This window comes from Mycosarcoma maydis, chromosome 6, assembly GCF_000328475.2.
Source record: "Mycosarcoma maydis chromosome 6, whole genome shotgun sequence".
Taxonomy (NCBI): Eukaryota; Fungi; Basidiomycota; class Ustilaginomycetes; order Ustilaginales; genus Mycosarcoma; species Mycosarcoma maydis.
Window position 1 is genome coordinate 524413 of NC_026483.1, and position 16662 is coordinate 541074.

The window sequence follows — 16662 nt, forward strand, 5'->3', positions numbered from 1 at the left end:
CTCTGGCCGCCTTGCGCAGTCGTGCATTCGTGTTTGCGTTGTTTCCCTACCTGAAGCGCCAATTTAGCTGATCGGCGGGTGGCTGAGCGCAGCTCAAACGACACAAGTCCGGTGTGTCTTCACAAAGCGCATACATTTCTCTCCATCTCACGGCGCGTCAGAGTTCAGACTCAGGACTTAGCCACAGCTCAGTCACTCGTGACTGAGTGAAATCGTGATTCGTGTCTGTGGCTGTATGAAAGAGTCATATCCTCAGGTCTCCCTGGTCTATCTCCATCTCGGGCTTTAACCACCACCTCTCATTTTCCTCCTCGTCTCTTTGTTCCATCTTTCGGGCATTCCCATTGTTGCCTTCTTCCATCCAACCACCCAAAGCTTTCTCTTGCCTTTGCTCTACAGTCAGGTCCTGCTCCTGATCCACCGTCGATTGCAACCGTCTTATGAATATTCAAAACCTCGCCAGTTACGATCCCTTCGCCGATCTCGGCGACGAGTCAAAGCAAGACGCTACCTCCCAGGCGACAAAGAAGCAACAGACCCAGAATTACGTTCACATCCGTATCCAGCAGCGAAACGGACGTAAGACCCTCACCACTCTCCAGGGACTTCCTAAAGGTATGTGTGTGACTTTCAACCCCGTCAAGCTTTCCGAAAGAGGACATGCTTATTAACGACTTGCCTTTGCTCCCTCTTCAACTCATTTCAAAATATCGATCAACTGCGCATTTATCTTGATATCGCACACATGGTTTGTATTTCATACTTTCCGCCACCTCGCAGAGTATGACCAGAAGAAGCTGCTGAAGGCCTTCAAGAAGGAATTCGCATGCAACGGTACCATTGTTGACGACGAGGAGCTCGGACAGGTTATCCAGCTCCAGGGTGACCAGCGTCAGAAGGTGGCTGCTTTTATCGTCCAGGAGGGTATCACCTCCAAGACCGAGGTCAAGGTGCACGGTTTCTAAGTCGACTCGTTGCACGCAAGTTTAGGTTCCAAATCGCCTCGTAATGCTTTGCTTTGCATGCTCACATTGAAAGCAGCATCTTGATTCCAACGACTTGATCACTCGACACCTGCACACCCTCTTCAATCCCGCCTCCCCCTCGTCTCAACCTGTGGCTTCAACCCAAACCCTACGTCTCTTTCTTCCTTTTCCGACTCACTATATTTTGGCGACATACCGTACCTTGGCTGCACCGCTCCACCAGAGGCCTGACAAAGATTGTTTTTCACGATGTTTGCCACTCACACGGAAGCGGGACCGTCGCGCCTTTCTCAGGTCGTGACGGCGCCATCCCCTCGACGCATCCGCCACTGTCGGCATACGAGCCTGCTGGCCTTTTCGGCTGTAGCTTCTGCACCTATGCAAAAGATGGCGGTGCAAGACGACGACGAATCCGGCTATGCCGGCTCAGTTGGAGTCTGCGTCGACTCGAGCAGCGATCCTGCTCACCTGCGTGGTACCCGTATCAGCCTATCATCGGTATCACATCGTTTTGTTCCCTTTTTCCTTCGACCGATGGCATCAGAGATGGTGCGTCCACCAGAGGTGTCACGACCCACCCCTCCGGAATGGTGCCCAGCTGTGATGATTTGAAGCAATGCAAACGGTCTTGTTTCCCCCAGACTTGTTTTGTTGTTTGCGCGTGTTAGGTGGCTTGAGCAAGAGCGAGAGTGCGTGTTACGATTTGGTGGCTTCAGCCGAAATTTGCACCATATGGGTAGGAATGAGTCAGCGAAGATGGTCAGGCTAGCTCAAGTCACAGAGTATGGTATGTAGGAAAACAAATCACTTCGTGACTGTTTTGACTAAGGGGGCATGCGTTTTGAGTAACTATGTACAGTACAGGGCTGACGGACACGGAAAAGAGGAGGGCTGAAGATAGCGGGAAATCTACTGTTTAATTGCGGGGCCCAGTTTGAAGGGGGCATCGGTCTTGTCTCTGACCTGCTGGACTGTTACGCCTTGCTGGAGGTCGATGAGGGTCAAGCCGGCGTCTCCGACTCTGTCGACGTCGAAGACGCAGAGGTCGGTGACGATGCGCGAAACACACCTGGAGCCTGTGAGTGGAAGTTTGCAGTCAGCGACGATCTTGCTTCTGCCGTTCTTGTCGGTGTGGTCGGTGACGACAACCACTTTGGTGTTGCTCGGGTTCGAGACGAGGTCCATGGCGCCACCGACACCCGAGACTTTTTTACCAGGGATCATGTAGTTGGCCAGATCACCGTTGGCTCCCACCTGGAGCGCACCGAGCATGGTCACGTTGATGTGTCCACCGCGGATCATTCCGAAACTCTCGGAAGAGTCAAATGTCGATGCACCGGGCAGCAACGTAACCGTCTCTTTGCCCGCATTGACGATGTCAGCGTCGATCTGCGAGGTCTTGGGATAAGGCCCCATACCAAGAATTCCGTTTTCCGAGTGCAACACCACATTCACTCCGTCTGGCAGGTAGTTGGGAACCAGACTCGGCATTCCAACACCCAAGTTAATGTAATCGCCGTCCTGAACCTCCTTAGCAGCGCGTTTGGCGATTCGAATGCGTCGTTCCTTGGCCTCCTGCTTAGCCGCGTCGGCTCCTCCACTCGAAGCTTTGGGTGCATCAGAAACCGTCTTGACCTCGATCTTCTTTTCGTGCTGCGACTTGACGATACGATCGACAAAGATGGCTGGCAAATGGATCTCGTTCGCATTCAACGTTCCGACGGGAACAATTTCCTCGGCTTCCACGATCGTGATCTTGGCATTTTTACCAAACGGAGCGCTGAAGTTGTTGGCAGCGTATCGGAAAACGGCGTTGCCAGCTTCGTCGACCTTCCAAGCGTGAATGATAGCAACATCGCCGTAGATAGCTTCTTCCAAAATGTAGTTACGACCGTTGAAGCAACGTTGCTCTTTCGGCTTGGCCATCTCGGCTGCCTTGAGAGGTTCGTTGGATCCTTCTTCGCGCTTCTCGTATCGTACCACTAGATCGCCCGTCTGAACCGCTGTGCCGTAGCCGGTAGGAGTGTAGAATGCAGGGATACCGAAAGCGCCAGCCCTGCACTTCTCCACCAGTGTTCCTTGTGGTGTGAGTTGCAACGACACCTGGCCGGTGAGGTACTGGGATTCAAAGTACTTGTTACCACCGATGAAAGATGAGATCATCTTTTTGATCTGTTTGGACTTGAGCAATTTTCCAAGACCTAGTTCGCCCGTGCCGGCATTGTTCGAGACGACGGTGAGATCGTTGATGTGCGGGTGACGCGAGATGGCGCCGATGAGCGTTTCGGGAGTACCACATAGTCCGAATCCGGCAGAGAGCAGCGTAGAACCGGGTTGGATATCCTTGACCGCCTCGTCGGCAGACGGAAACACTTTCGACGCTTGGATCAGTCGAGAGCTGGTAGAGGCAAACGTTCGCTTCGGTAACGTGCTGGCTACAAAAGCTGAGCGTGGCAAGGCCGATGACCTTGCGCGAAGGGTCGAGGTCAACATTTTGCTGTCTTCGTTGCGACAAACACGGGCGTCGATGCGAGATGGTTGAGAAAGGAAAGCTGCAAAGCAAACGATTTGATTATATCTATGCAGACAGCTTCTCATTCATCCTTTCCCCTCTTTCCTCCTTGCGTTCGGTCGGAGACGGACTGAAAATCAGCCTCGGCCAAGGTGGTTTACCTTTTGCCAATGTGGGGGGTGACCCCAAGGGTGAGAACACCGTTCGGTTATTCGCACAGGCAATTGGCTCGACTTGCTTCCAGCAGCTGTAAACAATTTACGCCGCATCGCAGGTCGTTGTCCGCGTATTCCGTCCGGCGAGCGGAAGCAAGATTTGCCCCGCCCGTATGGTACTGACTCGCCCACCATTCACCATTTTTTGGCTGTTACTTCGTACTACTCCTCTGGCTCAGCTCAACCCGATCCTCGTGGTTCCGTGAACATTTGTGACCGATCGACAAGGCATCGCTTCCTATCTCGACTTGTCAAGTACTCAAGATGCGGCCTGGTATCCTCCTCGGAATTCAACCAAGGCTTACTCTCTTGCTCAAGTCTTTTAGTACGAGCTTGTGAGCATGTCAGAAAGCCAAGGTGTGAATTTTTGATGATTTGTTTTTCGCTTTTCATTTTACCGCTCGACCATGCTCAACGGCCGAAAGTAGCCGAATCGTGAATCAATCGTGAATGTGAATTTGCAACGCTCGGAACAAAGTGTTTCCACTGCGTGCTCACTCGCGCCTCGTATCTGGGTGAATTTGGTATTTCAGGGCCCGACCTGAAATTCACCCGTGCCCCGGCGCTGGAACGCTTCACGCGGGTGGTTCGTCCTTGGACGCGCCTCTGTCAGCGATCCGCGATTGGTGATTCTGGCCTAACCACGAATATGATCGTAGCAGCACGAATGAGCGAAAATTGGGTATATGAATCTATCAATCTACATGTGCAAGTGAAAGGTGTATCAGCGTCTCGGTCGGTTGGATCTGCTAACGAAAGTCTAACGAAAGTTGAGCTTGATTAAAAACATAAGCATGTCCATCAAAGTATGCACCGACCCCCATCCGATGGTGGTCAGCAGCTCCGGAAACTCCCTCATCTCGTCCAAACCCAGATTTGTCACATCCACCTTGAACGCCCAATAACAGATCTGCCTGGCCACAAACGACGACAGTAGCTCGGAACCCCAAATGGCCACTGAGCCCAGCATGGTTAGCTGGTAGTTGTAAGGATCGTGTTTATTGTCGTACGCGAAAAAAGGATAGAGCGATTGGTTGCTGCCAAAGTGGAGGATGCTGACCCAGCCGAGGAAAGCGAGCATCGTCGTGTTTTGCGCAAGGTTGCGAAGGTAGAATGCGAGACCGACCGACTCGACGTATTCCTCCCACGAGCGTGGCGATGGGTTGAAGTACTGTACGATACGGTGACAGAGTCGCGACATGGACAGTGGATACCAGATGCACACCCAGAACGACGAGAGCAGCTGAACGAGAGCGAACTGGTCGAACGAGCGGAGTCGAGCAAAGAGGTTGCGGTAAAAGATAAAGTAGACCAAAAAGTAGTAGTACTTGAAAGCGAAGACCAACGCTCTGCTACGCACTTTGGACTCCAGGATCCAGTGCGAGACCAGCGCCAATCCGTTGACGGTTAGCGTCCAGAATGAGACGTAGGCAACGCCGTCCAGGCCAGTGTGCGGTAGCGTTGACAGATAGACTGAAGCATAGCCCTGACCTGCTATGAGCGCGAACAGCGACAGACCGATGGTCGACATAAACCAGAGAAAGCGAATGTAGGAAGAAGGGATCCGCCGATTCAGCTGCCGCTCCAAGAATGTCTTTTGGTGGTCCGTCAGGCTGTGCCGATACATTTGTCGACCGCTTCGTCGCAGACCGACAAAGCAGACGAGCGCCGGCATGGCCATGGTCGCAAATGCAAGTCCGACCCAGAGCGTCTTGCGCTGCCACTGGATGTCGGCGTCGTCGATCGAAGGTTTGCTATCCAGCACGTTGGCCGTCACCACATTTGACCACTGTTGCAGCTTGACAGCACTCGGAAACGTTAGCAGCGTAGCAAACTGCGACACTCCATCCTCTCGTTCAACGTCCGAGCCGCCAGCATTCGGACGGTGCCGAGTTTCGGTGCCGAGCGGATCGAGCTCGTGTAGGATGTAACCGGCGACGAGACTGCCTATCCAGAAAAAGGTGTAGGATGTTTTCGCGCCGAGCGCAGCTGGCCACCAGTTGAGTCTGTACAAGCCAAACAGCTGTGTAATGTAGATGAGCGCAACACCGACGTAGATTCCATAGTAAAAGATGAGGAAAAACCAAAAATTGGCGTCAACGGTGAGACGGTCGCCATCGCCAATCGGATGCTGGGAGCCAGAAGACGAGGTTGATGTGAAGGCAAAGTTGGAAAGAAGCATATTAGTCATGAACCAGACGAAGCCAGACACCGTCGGAAGATTCATGGTTGATGTCCCCGGGGATGTCAAGGTCGCGGCTGCTGCTTGGATGGTCGAGGAAGTCATGTTGGCCGGATAGCACCAAGGTGGATTATTGGGGTCGCCCGACCTGCCATCTTCACCGGGATTGCACCATGGAAGGTTTGGATCGTAAGGGTCGGTCTTGGGAAAAGGTGCTGCACACCAGATCCACACCACCAGACTCGGTAGACCAGCGAGCGCAAACCAACGTTTCCACCAGCTATCGAGCCAGCCCTCGACTATCTCTCGTGGCGGTCGGATGAGATTGTTGAGCCAGCTACGATTGGGACGGAGTCTCTCCCTTTCGCGTTCCCTCTCCCAGTTTCGATCGCGTATGCTGGTGACCCTTCGTCTGCGAGGCGGAGGCGATTGGAAAGGGGAGGGGCCCAGTGCCGTTGCAGATGACTGTGCTCGTTTGACAAAAATGCCCCTAGAAGGAAGATTGGCTTCATGGGGGGAAGCGGGGTAGAACGAGTCGATAGATCGTGCGGGAAACGCCGGGGCGGGCGTGCCATCTGCGCGCAAGATGCGAGATGTACCGATCGACTTGTTGGGCTTGGCGGCGCTTGGTCGGAAGCCAAAGCCTGTTGCAAGTCGTTTGCCGAGGCTGGTGGATGCGGCAGCTTCCGGCTGGTTGAAGCTTGCCATGAAGCCTCTATCCATGTCCCTCGCTTTGCCCTTGTCTGCAGAAGCCTTGTTTTTACGTCGGCTCGACGAGCTTGAAGGTCCTTCACCCCTGGGGAAAGGGATGGGCCGTGATGCAGGCGAAGTGCTGGCAGAATCCGGTGGAGCGAGCTGATCGGCGAGATAGGCGCGAAAGCGACCGGGCTTGAGCGATCCTGCCTCGTCCTGTGCCTGCCAAGCATCGTCAGACCCTCCTTTGGACATGGGCGCGAACATGACGAAGACAGGAACGGGCTGTGCAGCCTCTTCGAATGTCTAGAATCCAGCGCAAATATGTTGACAGTGTTGCGGTTTGACTCGGCGAACGCCCGTGGTGAGCAGTGACGAGATCCAAGTCTATCGCATATCTTCGTGTTGCACTGTATTAAGGTCTCGCAAATGAACAGATGATGCGGAAATCCGAGATGAAGACAGCGCAGAAGGGGAAAAAAGGATGACAAGACGAATGCAAAGTGATCGAAGGAAAGAGAGAGCGGAGAAGAGCGTGAGGGAGCAACAACGTTGAAGCTCCGCGTTGGATATCAGAGAAGCAAGTGTGTTGTCGATGCATGTTGCGCATGGTCCGCCCCTTTAGCTTTCGCGTGGACAAATTTAGTTTGCGCAACTTTAAGACGTGCTGCCACGGGTGCTGTGTGAAACCGTGTTTTGTCGTTTTCAAGAGCAAACCCGAAAGAGTCTGAGACCTCTGCAGGTAAGTAGTCCTGAGTGTTGTTCTCGTCTGTGTCACTCATACTCACAATTCACAACCTTCACGCTTGTTTCACTGCTCTTCAGCTTGACATTCGTGATTCGTGATTTTCCGACTCGTGAATTTTCAGAGCGCCGTGATGAACCAAATCACCAGTCGTGAGACAGCCCAACCTCGTCCGCCATGCGAACCAGTAATGCTTGATTCAAGATTCACGATTCAAGATTCACGATTCACGATTCACGATTCACGATTCACGATTCACGATTCACGATTCACGATTCACGATTCACGATTCACGATTCACGATTCACGATAATTGTGAATGACCAAAATTACGGTCAAATGGACCGAGCGCAGCTGCTCCCTCCCGAACATTCAACCCTAATCGACTTGCCCCACCATATCAGCCCTCATACATATCACGTGTGGCTACCAGAGCGGTGTTACCGATGAACAGAAACAGGAAGGAATGACCCAACTCCAAGCCTTTGAACGCCAAGCCTCGAGACTAGACAGGTGATTTGGCTTTGTTCGAAATGGCATATATAACTGCGTCTCTACCACACGGATCAAGCCTACCACGTCCTTCATCCAGACGACTTCCAAGGGTGTTATGATCTTGCTGTCGACTCATCTTCACCACAGGTAGATCTCTACCTACGAGCTACGGTCACCATGGCCACCCACTGGAGCCAAGCGCTAGTACAAATCGCCTCTGCCCAGGATCCCACAAACTTGCTCAGCGAAGACCGGGTCCTGTTCTACGACGAGCATACCATCACCATCTACGACAAGTTTGCCAAAGCTAAATATCATTTTCTCGTGCTGCCGCGCATTCCTTTCAAGACAACCATGTCAGTCTCATCATCTCAGGCGCAGCGAGCCACTCCAACGCTCTCTGCCGCAAATGGCAAGCTCAACCTGGGAGCTACTAGCAGCAATTCGGTACCAGCAAGCCATATGAAGAGCATCTCAACCCTCCTCGCTAGTCCCTATGCGGCCAATGTGCTCGAAGCGGTTCGCAAGGCGAGCGAACGTGTCTTGCAGCACATCCGTGATGACATGAAAAAGCAATACGGCATCACTTGGGACATCGAGAGAGCTTTTCATGCGGTGCCGAGCATGGTGCATTTGCACCTTCACGTCATATCAATGGATCTTGTGTCGGAAAGGCTCAAGCACAAGAAACATTTCTTGTCGTTTCATCCCGCTGTTGGCTTTGCCTTGCGGCTGAACGAGGTCGACGCCATGATCAAGCAAGGGAGAAAGTCTCTGCCAAAGAGCGAGAGCGCGTACGAAAAGCTCCTCAAAGGACCGCTCCGGAGTCACCATACGGGTCAAGTGGCTCGAGCGATTCCCGAGCTGAAGGCTCATCTGGAATCGTACTGGCATAACAAGATCCTCGCTGTCGGTCGTACACCAGCTGCACAGGCAGCAGAAAATGGGAGCGCCAAGAGAGTTGTCTATGATAAAGAATTTCTCAATGACTCGATAGCAGATCAACGACCAAGGCAAAGCCGCAAGCTAGAGCCTTGTAGTACGGCCGTTGGAGAACCTTTCGATTCGGAAGACGACGAAGTGTCTCTGCCGGTACGTTGAGTCTCCTGTATGGCAGACCACACTCGCTCTTGCATGATCGCCAATCAAGAATCCAACCGTCACTGCACACGCCAAGGTGGCTGCTGGCTGTACTCATCACTGCCAGATTCAGTCTGCTGCTTTCCCAAAAGTATGAGTTTGAGGATGAATCACGAATGAACTGAAAAAAGCGTGAATCACCATGAATACGGCAGACGTGAGACTTGCAACACGCAAGATACCTGACAACGTTCACCAAGAGCGTCGTAACATTCGGACTCAAATCACGAATCGTGAATCGTGAATTGCACGCTGAATTCGTGATTCGTGATGTTTCTCAGCGTCTTTTTACTCTGCCGATGATGCCCTTTGAACAACCGTAGCTGTGGACCTGTCACTCGTGTAAGACATGCGACTCTTGATTGACGATTCACGATTGCATGTCATCACTCAAAGTTCCAGGCAAAGCACACCCCGTCATCTCGTCGGCATTCACCTAACTGGTCATCCTCAGATGGTTCGCATCGGGTAGACGCGTCGAAAGCCTTCTTGGGCCCCTGCATCCGTGCGTAGATTCGAGCCTGCGTTTTTTTGACGTTTTTTTGATTTTTGATTTTTTTTTTTTGATTTTTTTTAAAAACGGTTCTTGTGAGTCGTGAGTCGTGAGTGTTACGCGCGTCCAGAAGTTGAGACGCACGAGCTTCATGGTGGCACACGCAAGCCTGCCATATCTCCTGGCAAATGTAGCTAGCTCTGCACCACCAACATCGAATCGTCTCTGGAGCACCTACTCGTGTTGATTGGCATTCAGGCGACCGGAGCGTTTGCATTTGACTATCATTGTTGCAGTTCTGAAACAAGTAGCGTTTGCTCCAAGGATCCGGCCAACTTGTGGACCTATCTAGGTTCTCTTAGTTACCCGTCACTCCGCCAAGGTCCGCTCCGTGGTGTAGCACACCCTCTGATCTGTGCAAGAGATGGCCGAGCTACGACCAGGATCCACACCCAAGCGTACGGTATCGTTTGGTCCGTCTGATACAGTCACCCTCACATCCTCGGACGCCACCACCAATAGCAGCAGCGACGTCGCTGTGCATTCATATCCGTCTTCGGGCTTGGACGCTGGTGGCGGATCGAGTATATCCGCATCCGTGCTGAAATCAGCCATGAAGCCGGGAAAAGATCGCAAGCGTCTGCCCCCTGCGGAACAGTACCAACACCCGGACCCGCTACTTCGCCGCCTTCGTCTTGTCGATGCGCACGGTGTCCCGGTCGACCTACGAAAAACGTTTCGCGACACCAAAGTAGTCGGTTTCTACTTTGCCTCACAGTGGGCAGGCCAACCACTCAAAGAATACCACCAAACCATCTCGGACTTTTGTCGTCAACATCCGCACGAGTTCAAAGCCATTTACGTCTCGGTCGACGTGGATGAACAGTGGTACAAGGCAGGCGTCAAGGACAAACCGTGGATCTCGATGGTTTGGAACGATGGTAGCAGCATGCCTGCCGAACGTGCCGACCGCACCGCTGCCAACTCGGACGGTGATCTGGACGAACTTCCACAGCTGTACAACAACGAAGACTTCCTCTTGGCCAACGAGCAGGATATCGACGAGAGCTTGAGCCACACCGATAAAAGCGGAGAGGCGTACTTGAGACCCTTCTCCAGGGTTCACCTAGCCGCCAAGTTGAACATCATCGCTGCTCCGACACTGTGCATCTACCATGTGCAGTCAGGAAAGATGCTAGAGTGGAATGTTCGGATGGGCAGATTGAGCAGTAATAGGAGTAGGGAGACGTGGGAAAAATGGCTCGCAGGCGAGAGCGCCGCCAACTTCGGTTTCACCGACGCGTTATCGGTGGCTCCATACACGATTTTGATCGGGTTGGTGGCGTTATTGTATTTCATCGTGGTAAAGGTAGGAGGTGAAGAGTACAACGTGTTGAAGAGGACGTTGCATAGCCTGTTGGAAGGGACGACGGGGGGCACGCATCAATTGATCAAGGCGCCAAACGACGAGTTGTAGCAGTGTTCGTTTTGGCATCATATTCTTCTTCGCACCTCTGTTGGCTTATTGACTCTTGCAAGTTCATGTTCATATGCTGTCACATTTGGTGCTGCATGCCTGATCTTGATCGGAAAGGTGGCATGATTGACCGAGGTGACGAGAGCACACCATGCCGATGCGGTCAGCACACATCGTACGCAGCAACGATGCAGATGAGATCAGGAGACTCTTGACCGAGTTTGGCTAGAATTGGTACAAACAACGTAAATCAGACGTCCCCGCTGTAACCTCGCCGCTCTCACGAACGGTAATCAGCATTGATCTCGATATACTCCCTGCTCAAATCGCACGTCCAATAGGTGCAGTCCTCCTTACCGTTCTGCAAATCAATCACCACCTTGATATCTTCCTTGGTCAACAATTTCCCGATCTCGTCTTCATCCACCTTGACCGGATTGCCATCACGAAGCACGGTGATCGACTCAAACTCGCCCGTGGGATCGACAAACGACACGGAAACCTTGCTGGCGTCCACGTCTTTGGTCAAGCTGGGATCGGCACCACCGACCGAAGCCAAGATTCGACCCCAGTTGGCATCCTGACCATGGATGGCGCATTTGAAGAGCATCGAGGTGACCAGTCGGGACAAGAGGCCATGCGCCACCGTGTAGGAAGGTGCATTGGTGCACGTGATCTCGACAAATTTCTCGGCGCCTTCACCGTCGCGTACGATGAGTTTGGAGAGTTCCTGACAGAAGGCGGTGAGCTCCGAGACGAACGGTTCAAAGTCCGGACTGGATTCGTCGATCTCATTTGCAACGGCAGTGGAAGAGGAGGCAGCAGATTGACCGTTGGCGAGCAGGATGATGGTGTCATTGGTCGACATGTCTCCATCGACCGAGATGCAGTTAAATGATCGTGATACAGCACGGTTTAAGGCTACTTGCAGAGCTTTGGGTTGAACAGCAGCATCGGTTGCGATGAGACCCAGCATGGTAGCGTGCAATTGGCCGCTCGACACGGCTGATGGTACAGCGGGACCCGTCATGGCTGGGTGGATCATTCCTGCTCCTTTGTCGATTCCGATCATTCGCACCTCCTTGCCACCGAGCTTGAACGTCTTTGCTCGCAGCTTGGGGAAGGTATCCGTGGTCATAAAGGCTCGAGCCGTTTCTCGCCACGATTCTGGATCGCTTCGAAGGATCATCCCGTTTGCTAGGTGCGGAATGCATCGTTTAATCGTAGGCATGGGCAGCGGTACACCGATCACACCGGTCGACAACAACAGCGTTTCACGTCCTTCTGAGCTCTGAGCTAGCCCAGGATGCGGTGCAAGGTGCTTCTTGACCAGTTCAACGCACGACTCGGCATCCTGCATTCCTTGTGTCCCTGTCACCGCATTGGCACACCCAGAATTAACCAGTACAGTCTGCACCCTAGCACCTTGCTCCTTCTTGGCTCCGTCCAGAAGCACCTGGTTCGACACAACCACAGGAGCCGCTTTGAACACGTTCCGGGTGAACGTTCCCGCTGCAGCTGCGGGTACAGTAGAAACGATCAGCGCCAGATCCGGTTTAGGGTTCGGGTTGCTTGCTGCCGCAGTGCTTGCCGACGTGTTCGGATCGGCAGGCTTGGGTGAGATAGCAGCTTTGATGCCAGCGTAGGTGGAAGATACGACGAATCCTTTGGGAATGTCGGACGCCGAGATTGGCTGCGCGAAGCGAGCTGGTTTGTTGAGCTTGGCGCTAGCATCGAGTTGGACTGCTGTCGAGGCAAAGCCGCGGACTGCCCGGCGAGCGATCGAGGAGCGCGATAGAAGGGATGAGATCATTTTCCGTTTGCGAGTGGTTCCTTCTCTGACTGCAAAGGATGAGTGAAGGTAGATGGTCGTGGTTAACAACGTGTTCAGTCGAGCAAAACGATCCAACAGCCTGCATAAAGGTCAAGGCTTCGGGAAGAAACGCAAGATAACACCAATCAGTTTTCCGAACATCTTTATCACCCTCTGACCAGAAAATCGTGAATCCGATTTTCTGCTAAGTTAAGTGCAGTCTCGGTCACACACCGTGTCTCCTGGCACTTATGACTCACGACTGCAGCCTTGCACCGTGCGCGTTGAACCCTGCCACAGTCGTGAGTCACGAGTGTGTTCTCAGCGTCTCTGCAGAGACGAAGCCTGTCAGATGAAAAGCTACAGCAACACGCGAGAACGTTCATGTTGGTCGTGATACGATCCTCATCGTCTACTCTTCTGTGCGACTCGAATCAGTCCTCGTTCACGATTGTTATAGAGAGATACTAGTGTAGCAAAGCAAGATATAGTACAGAATACAACAAAATACAGAAGCAATCATCCAAGCTAGGGCATCGAGAGCGAGGCACTGGAGGCGAACCTCACATGTCTCTACTACTATCGTCACCGGGCGGTGATGGTTGAACCACCACCTTGGTTCCCCTCACCTCGGTCAGCCATCCCGGCAGTCCATCGAGCTTGACCGGCTTCACCGCGCCCTCATACTTCTCGGCCTGCCCATCCTCCTCATCGTCATCATCACCTTGACCTTCACCCGCATCCAATCTGGACGTGCTCCTGTCCATTCCTGCAGCTACGAGTTTGCGCAAGCCAGCCAAGACGTGTGTTCCCTCAAGTCGCAGCTTGATCTTGGGCTTTTCTGGATCGGAATTGTACGCATCCATGTCGATTAAGCTGCGCGTGTTGTAGCGTTGCATTGCGGGGAAAGGCAGGTGCAATTCATATTCGATCCGCTCGACGCGTGGCAGAGCGTCGTTGGACGGATCGTAAGGGTTGGGTTTCGGCCCGAAGAGCTCGTTTGCTTCGCGTTGAGATTCCATCCGCGTAGTGAGGGCCTCCCGGGCGTGCTGATGTGTTTCTTGCGGCGTTTGTGAGCAAGGCGTGAGTGATGAGCGACGCTGAGTCGGACGGGCAGATGTGGAAGCAGATGAGAGGGAGACCGTGTCGCGTTCGGACCCTGAAGCCGGCGGTGTTGGCGGTCGAATGCCTAACAGGCTTAGATCTTCCTCCCGACGGCGTTTGAGCGGTGCAATTAACGGTCCATCTTCAGCACCTTGGCCGCTACCGCCTTGTGAGAATTGCATCTGCCTCGCCTTGCCTCCTCCTGCTACACCTGCGGGCGCTGCACTTGCGTCTGACGTCGACGAAAGCCGACCTGATTCGTGCAGAAGAATCTCTCGAAGCGCTAATGGGTCCTTGCCGCGCAACTCTCCCAGCGTCCTTCGATTTCCAGCTGCATCTTCGCCAGCGTCGTTGAGTTCAGCTAGCAGCTTTTTCGCAGCCGCTGACCCTGCAGCAGGCTTGGCATAGTTGACCGTGGTAGCACCCGCCGCCGCTGCAAAGGCGGACAACGCCATCTCTCTATTCTCCGAGCCACGGCCCAGACTTCCCGAGACAAGAAGGAAAGGTGTTCGTGGCAAGTGTAGTATGTGCAGTCCTGTGCCGCAAACATCGCTTGGAATAGGCGCCAGAACAATACGGAAGTAGGAAAAGCTGTCGGTCCACGAGCGTACAGCAGCAGCGTTGCGATCTTCCGGCTTGACGCGAGGATGCAGGTAGATGTGATGTTCAAAGTAGTGCCCTAGCTCGTTTCCCAAGCGCAAACGGATCTGTGTCTCGCTAAGCCTTTCCCACCCGCGTCCAGCGGCATCCACATCGTCGTCGTATTCGAGTTTCACGGTGCTCCATGTCTTGGAAAGCTGTCGTGCGTGAGCATAGAATAGATCAAGCTCGGCGACCATTGCATAGCTGAGTCCCTCTGGCCAATCCACGTCCGAAATTCGATCCAGCGCTCTCGCCTTGGGAACCCTAGGATCCGACATTGGCCCTGTCCATAACAAACGGAGCTCATCCATGGATCGACATCGTCGCTCTTCGTTCAGATCCAAGATTGCATGGTAGAGCGTAAGGTTTGTCACTGAGTCTTCCTGGCCTGCTTTTGGTTGACGCCGCGACAGCATGGGTGGGATGTAGGACGGGCCTGCATTGTCGAGCCACCTCGTGACGAGTGAGACCAACTCCGACTTATCGAGACGCGATAACAGTCGTCGGAGGCTGATAGAGTGTGGTACGAGGTGGTGATCCTGATGCGAGGTCAGCTTGCTCTTCGAAGAGGATGGTTGCAGAATCATGTTTGGCGGACGAAGATGATCGTCACGTCGACAGCTTGCCCACGCGCGTGTTTGTCGTGTTGGTGGAGGTTGGTGAAGAGCCCTTGCGTGAGGTGGGGCGGCTGCAGAGCGCAGATCTGTACCTTCCTGTATCGAGGATGTACTCCACTGGGTCTCGCTCTATCTTCACCTGTGTCGATGGTATGCGACGATGATGTGTTCCAGTCAAGTCTATGGTTGGACTGCGGATGATGATGAGAATCGCGGATCGAAAGTTCGGATATTTTGTGTTGGTCTTATGAGACCGATATGCAGTAGACGAATCACGAATCGCGTCCCGTCGCGCTCACTTCTGGTTGGGTGCCCGATAGGCAAAGCTAAGAGCCCCGATGAATTGGACGCGAATCTTACACGTGATTTCTTGTGTGAAATTCACGATTCACGATTCACGATTCACGATTGAGTCGTGAGCGTGAGCGTGAGTGCAACTGCTGATGCTGATCTCACGTCCTCTGTGACTAAGTTAACTGCTTGTTGGCCGCTCACGATTCCTCAAAGGAATTCTTCCGAATCCGACCGGTTCAGACGTCGCTCCACTTTTACAAACAAGCCTCGTTGCTCGTCATCACCATCTGCTCAGTACTCGATTGGAGGCGCAACAAACGACCAGCATCGCTTCAAGCCTCTTACGCACGTGCAGAAGCCCTGATAGCATCGCTTCGATACCGCACCAGCTCTGCAGACATGGGTGCTGCAGCCTCGAAACAGAATGCCGCTGCATCGACAGTACCCCCCGTCGAAGACAAGCAGGCCTCTCCCCTCCAGGTAAGTCCGCATCTCAGACTATGCACAGTTCCGTCTGCTGTACAGTCAATTTACATGTACCATTGGCTGACTCTGGCTTGATCAACCCCATGGTGCAGTTCGGTCGCTCTCTACTAAATCAACTCGATAAGTCCTCGATTGACAATGTCTCCGGTCCTGACTCCTCGCGTCAGGTAACGCTCGATAGTTCGATCCAGGCCAAGATCAAATCCGAGCTCGAACGCCTACGTAAAGAGGAGGCCGATGTACGTGCCGAGATCGAAAAGGCCATTGAGAAAGAAAACTTGGCCAAGGAGTCCAAGTACCGTGGTCAGTCGGAAGGCAAGAACTCGAACGTCTTGCGTCAGGAACTCGACCAGCTCAGAAACAAGATCGATAAATACAACAAGAAAAAGGACATTTCGAACTATGCTGGTGTCAAGGAAGCCCAGGAGAACTTGGTCAAGTGCTACAAGACGCAGCCGGACAGAACGTTGGATTGCTGGAAGGAGGCAGAGGAGTTCAAGCGGGTCGTGGCGAATGCCGAGAAGCAGTTCATTTCTTCTTTCAGTTGAAAGGGAGGTGAAGGTTGTAGTATCTCTAGGTGTGTGGTCTCCCGTCAAGATGTCTTGAGGAAGGGCACAATAGCAATGCATCGCTTTCGCATATCTTGCCTGAGTAGATCTGATCATCATCCTGATTCGAGCAACAGTCAATTCGTAAGTAGTGATCGCTACACAAGGAACGGCCTTGACCACACATGGATCATAACATCCTCCTCGCGCAGATGCAGAT

General features: G+C 53.1%; 9 protein-coding genes across 9 annotated transcripts; 5 read left to right on the top strand and 4 right to left on the bottom strand.

The window, feature by feature from the left end:
* Positions 1 to 440: 440 nt before the first annotated feature.
* UMAG_02665 (putative translation initiation factor eIF1) lies at positions 441 to 965 on the top strand (the record flags this gene model as incomplete). The annotated part of the gene is made up of 2 exons (XM_011390748.1): positions 441 to 615; positions 781 to 965. The coding sequence occupies 2 exons, from the start codon at positions 441 to 443 to the stop codon at positions 963 to 965; spliced, it is 360 nt and encodes a 119-aa protein (XP_011389050.1).
* Positions 966 to 1235: 270 nt separating this feature from the next.
* Positions 1236 to 1598, top strand: UMAG_02666 (uncharacterized protein; the record flags this gene model as incomplete). Its single annotated transcript, XM_011390749.1, has 1 exon — positions 1236 to 1598. The coding sequence occupies one exon, from the start codon at positions 1236 to 1238 to the stop codon at positions 1596 to 1598; it is 363 nt and encodes a 120-aa protein (XP_011389051.1).
* Positions 1599 to 1895: 297 nt separating this feature from the next.
* Positions 1896 to 3479, bottom strand: UMAG_02667 (putative succinyl-CoA:3-ketoacid-coenzyme A transferase; the record flags this gene model as incomplete). Its single annotated transcript, XM_011390750.1, has 1 exon — positions 1896 to 3479. The coding sequence occupies one exon, from the start codon at positions 3477 to 3479 to the stop codon at positions 1896 to 1898; it is 1584 nt and encodes a 527-aa protein (XP_011389052.1).
* Positions 3480 to 4473: 994 nt separating this feature from the next.
* Positions 4474 to 6855, bottom strand: UMAG_02668 (uncharacterized protein; the record flags this gene model as incomplete). The annotated part of the gene is made up of 1 exon (XM_011390751.1): positions 4474 to 6855. One exon carries the CDS (start codon positions 6853 to 6855, stop codon positions 4474 to 4476), a length of 2382 nt encoding a protein of 793 aa, XP_011389053.1.
* Positions 6856 to 8005: 1150 nt separating this feature from the next.
* Positions 8006 to 8929, top strand: UMAG_02669 (DNA 5'-adenosine monophosphate hydrolase; the record flags this gene model as incomplete). Its single annotated transcript, XM_011390752.1, has 1 exon — positions 8006 to 8929. The coding sequence occupies one exon, from the start codon at positions 8006 to 8008 to the stop codon at positions 8927 to 8929; it is 924 nt and encodes a 307-aa protein (XP_011389054.1).
* A 956-nt stretch (positions 8930 to 9885) lies between these two features.
* On the top strand, positions 9886 to 10938 carry UMAG_10307 (uncharacterized protein; the record flags this gene model as incomplete). The annotated part of the gene is made up of 1 exon (XM_011390887.1): positions 9886 to 10938. One exon carries the CDS (start codon positions 9886 to 9888, stop codon positions 10936 to 10938), a length of 1053 nt encoding a protein of 350 aa, XP_011389189.1.
* Positions 10939 to 11218: 280 nt separating this feature from the next.
* On the bottom strand, positions 11219 to 12751 carry UMAG_10308 (glutamate N-acetyltransferase; the record flags this gene model as incomplete). Its single annotated transcript, XM_011390888.1, has 1 exon — positions 11219 to 12751. The coding sequence occupies one exon, from the start codon at positions 12749 to 12751 to the stop codon at positions 11219 to 11221; it is 1533 nt and encodes a 510-aa protein (XP_011389190.1).
* Positions 12752 to 13314: 563 nt separating this feature from the next.
* UMAG_10309 (uncharacterized protein) lies at positions 13315 to 15084 on the bottom strand (the record flags this gene model as incomplete). Its single annotated transcript, XM_011390889.1, has 1 exon — positions 13315 to 15084. One exon carries the CDS (start codon positions 15082 to 15084, stop codon positions 13315 to 13317), a length of 1770 nt encoding a protein of 589 aa, XP_011389191.1.
* Positions 15085 to 15807: 723 nt separating this feature from the next.
* On the top strand, positions 15808 to 16442 carry UMAG_02672 (uncharacterized protein; the record flags this gene model as incomplete). Its single annotated transcript, XM_011390753.1, has 2 exons — positions 15808 to 15888; positions 15987 to 16442. 2 exons carry the CDS (start codon positions 15808 to 15810, stop codon positions 16440 to 16442), a joined length of 537 nt encoding a protein of 178 aa, XP_011389055.1.
* Between the last annotated feature and the right edge of the window lie 220 nt (positions 16443 to 16662).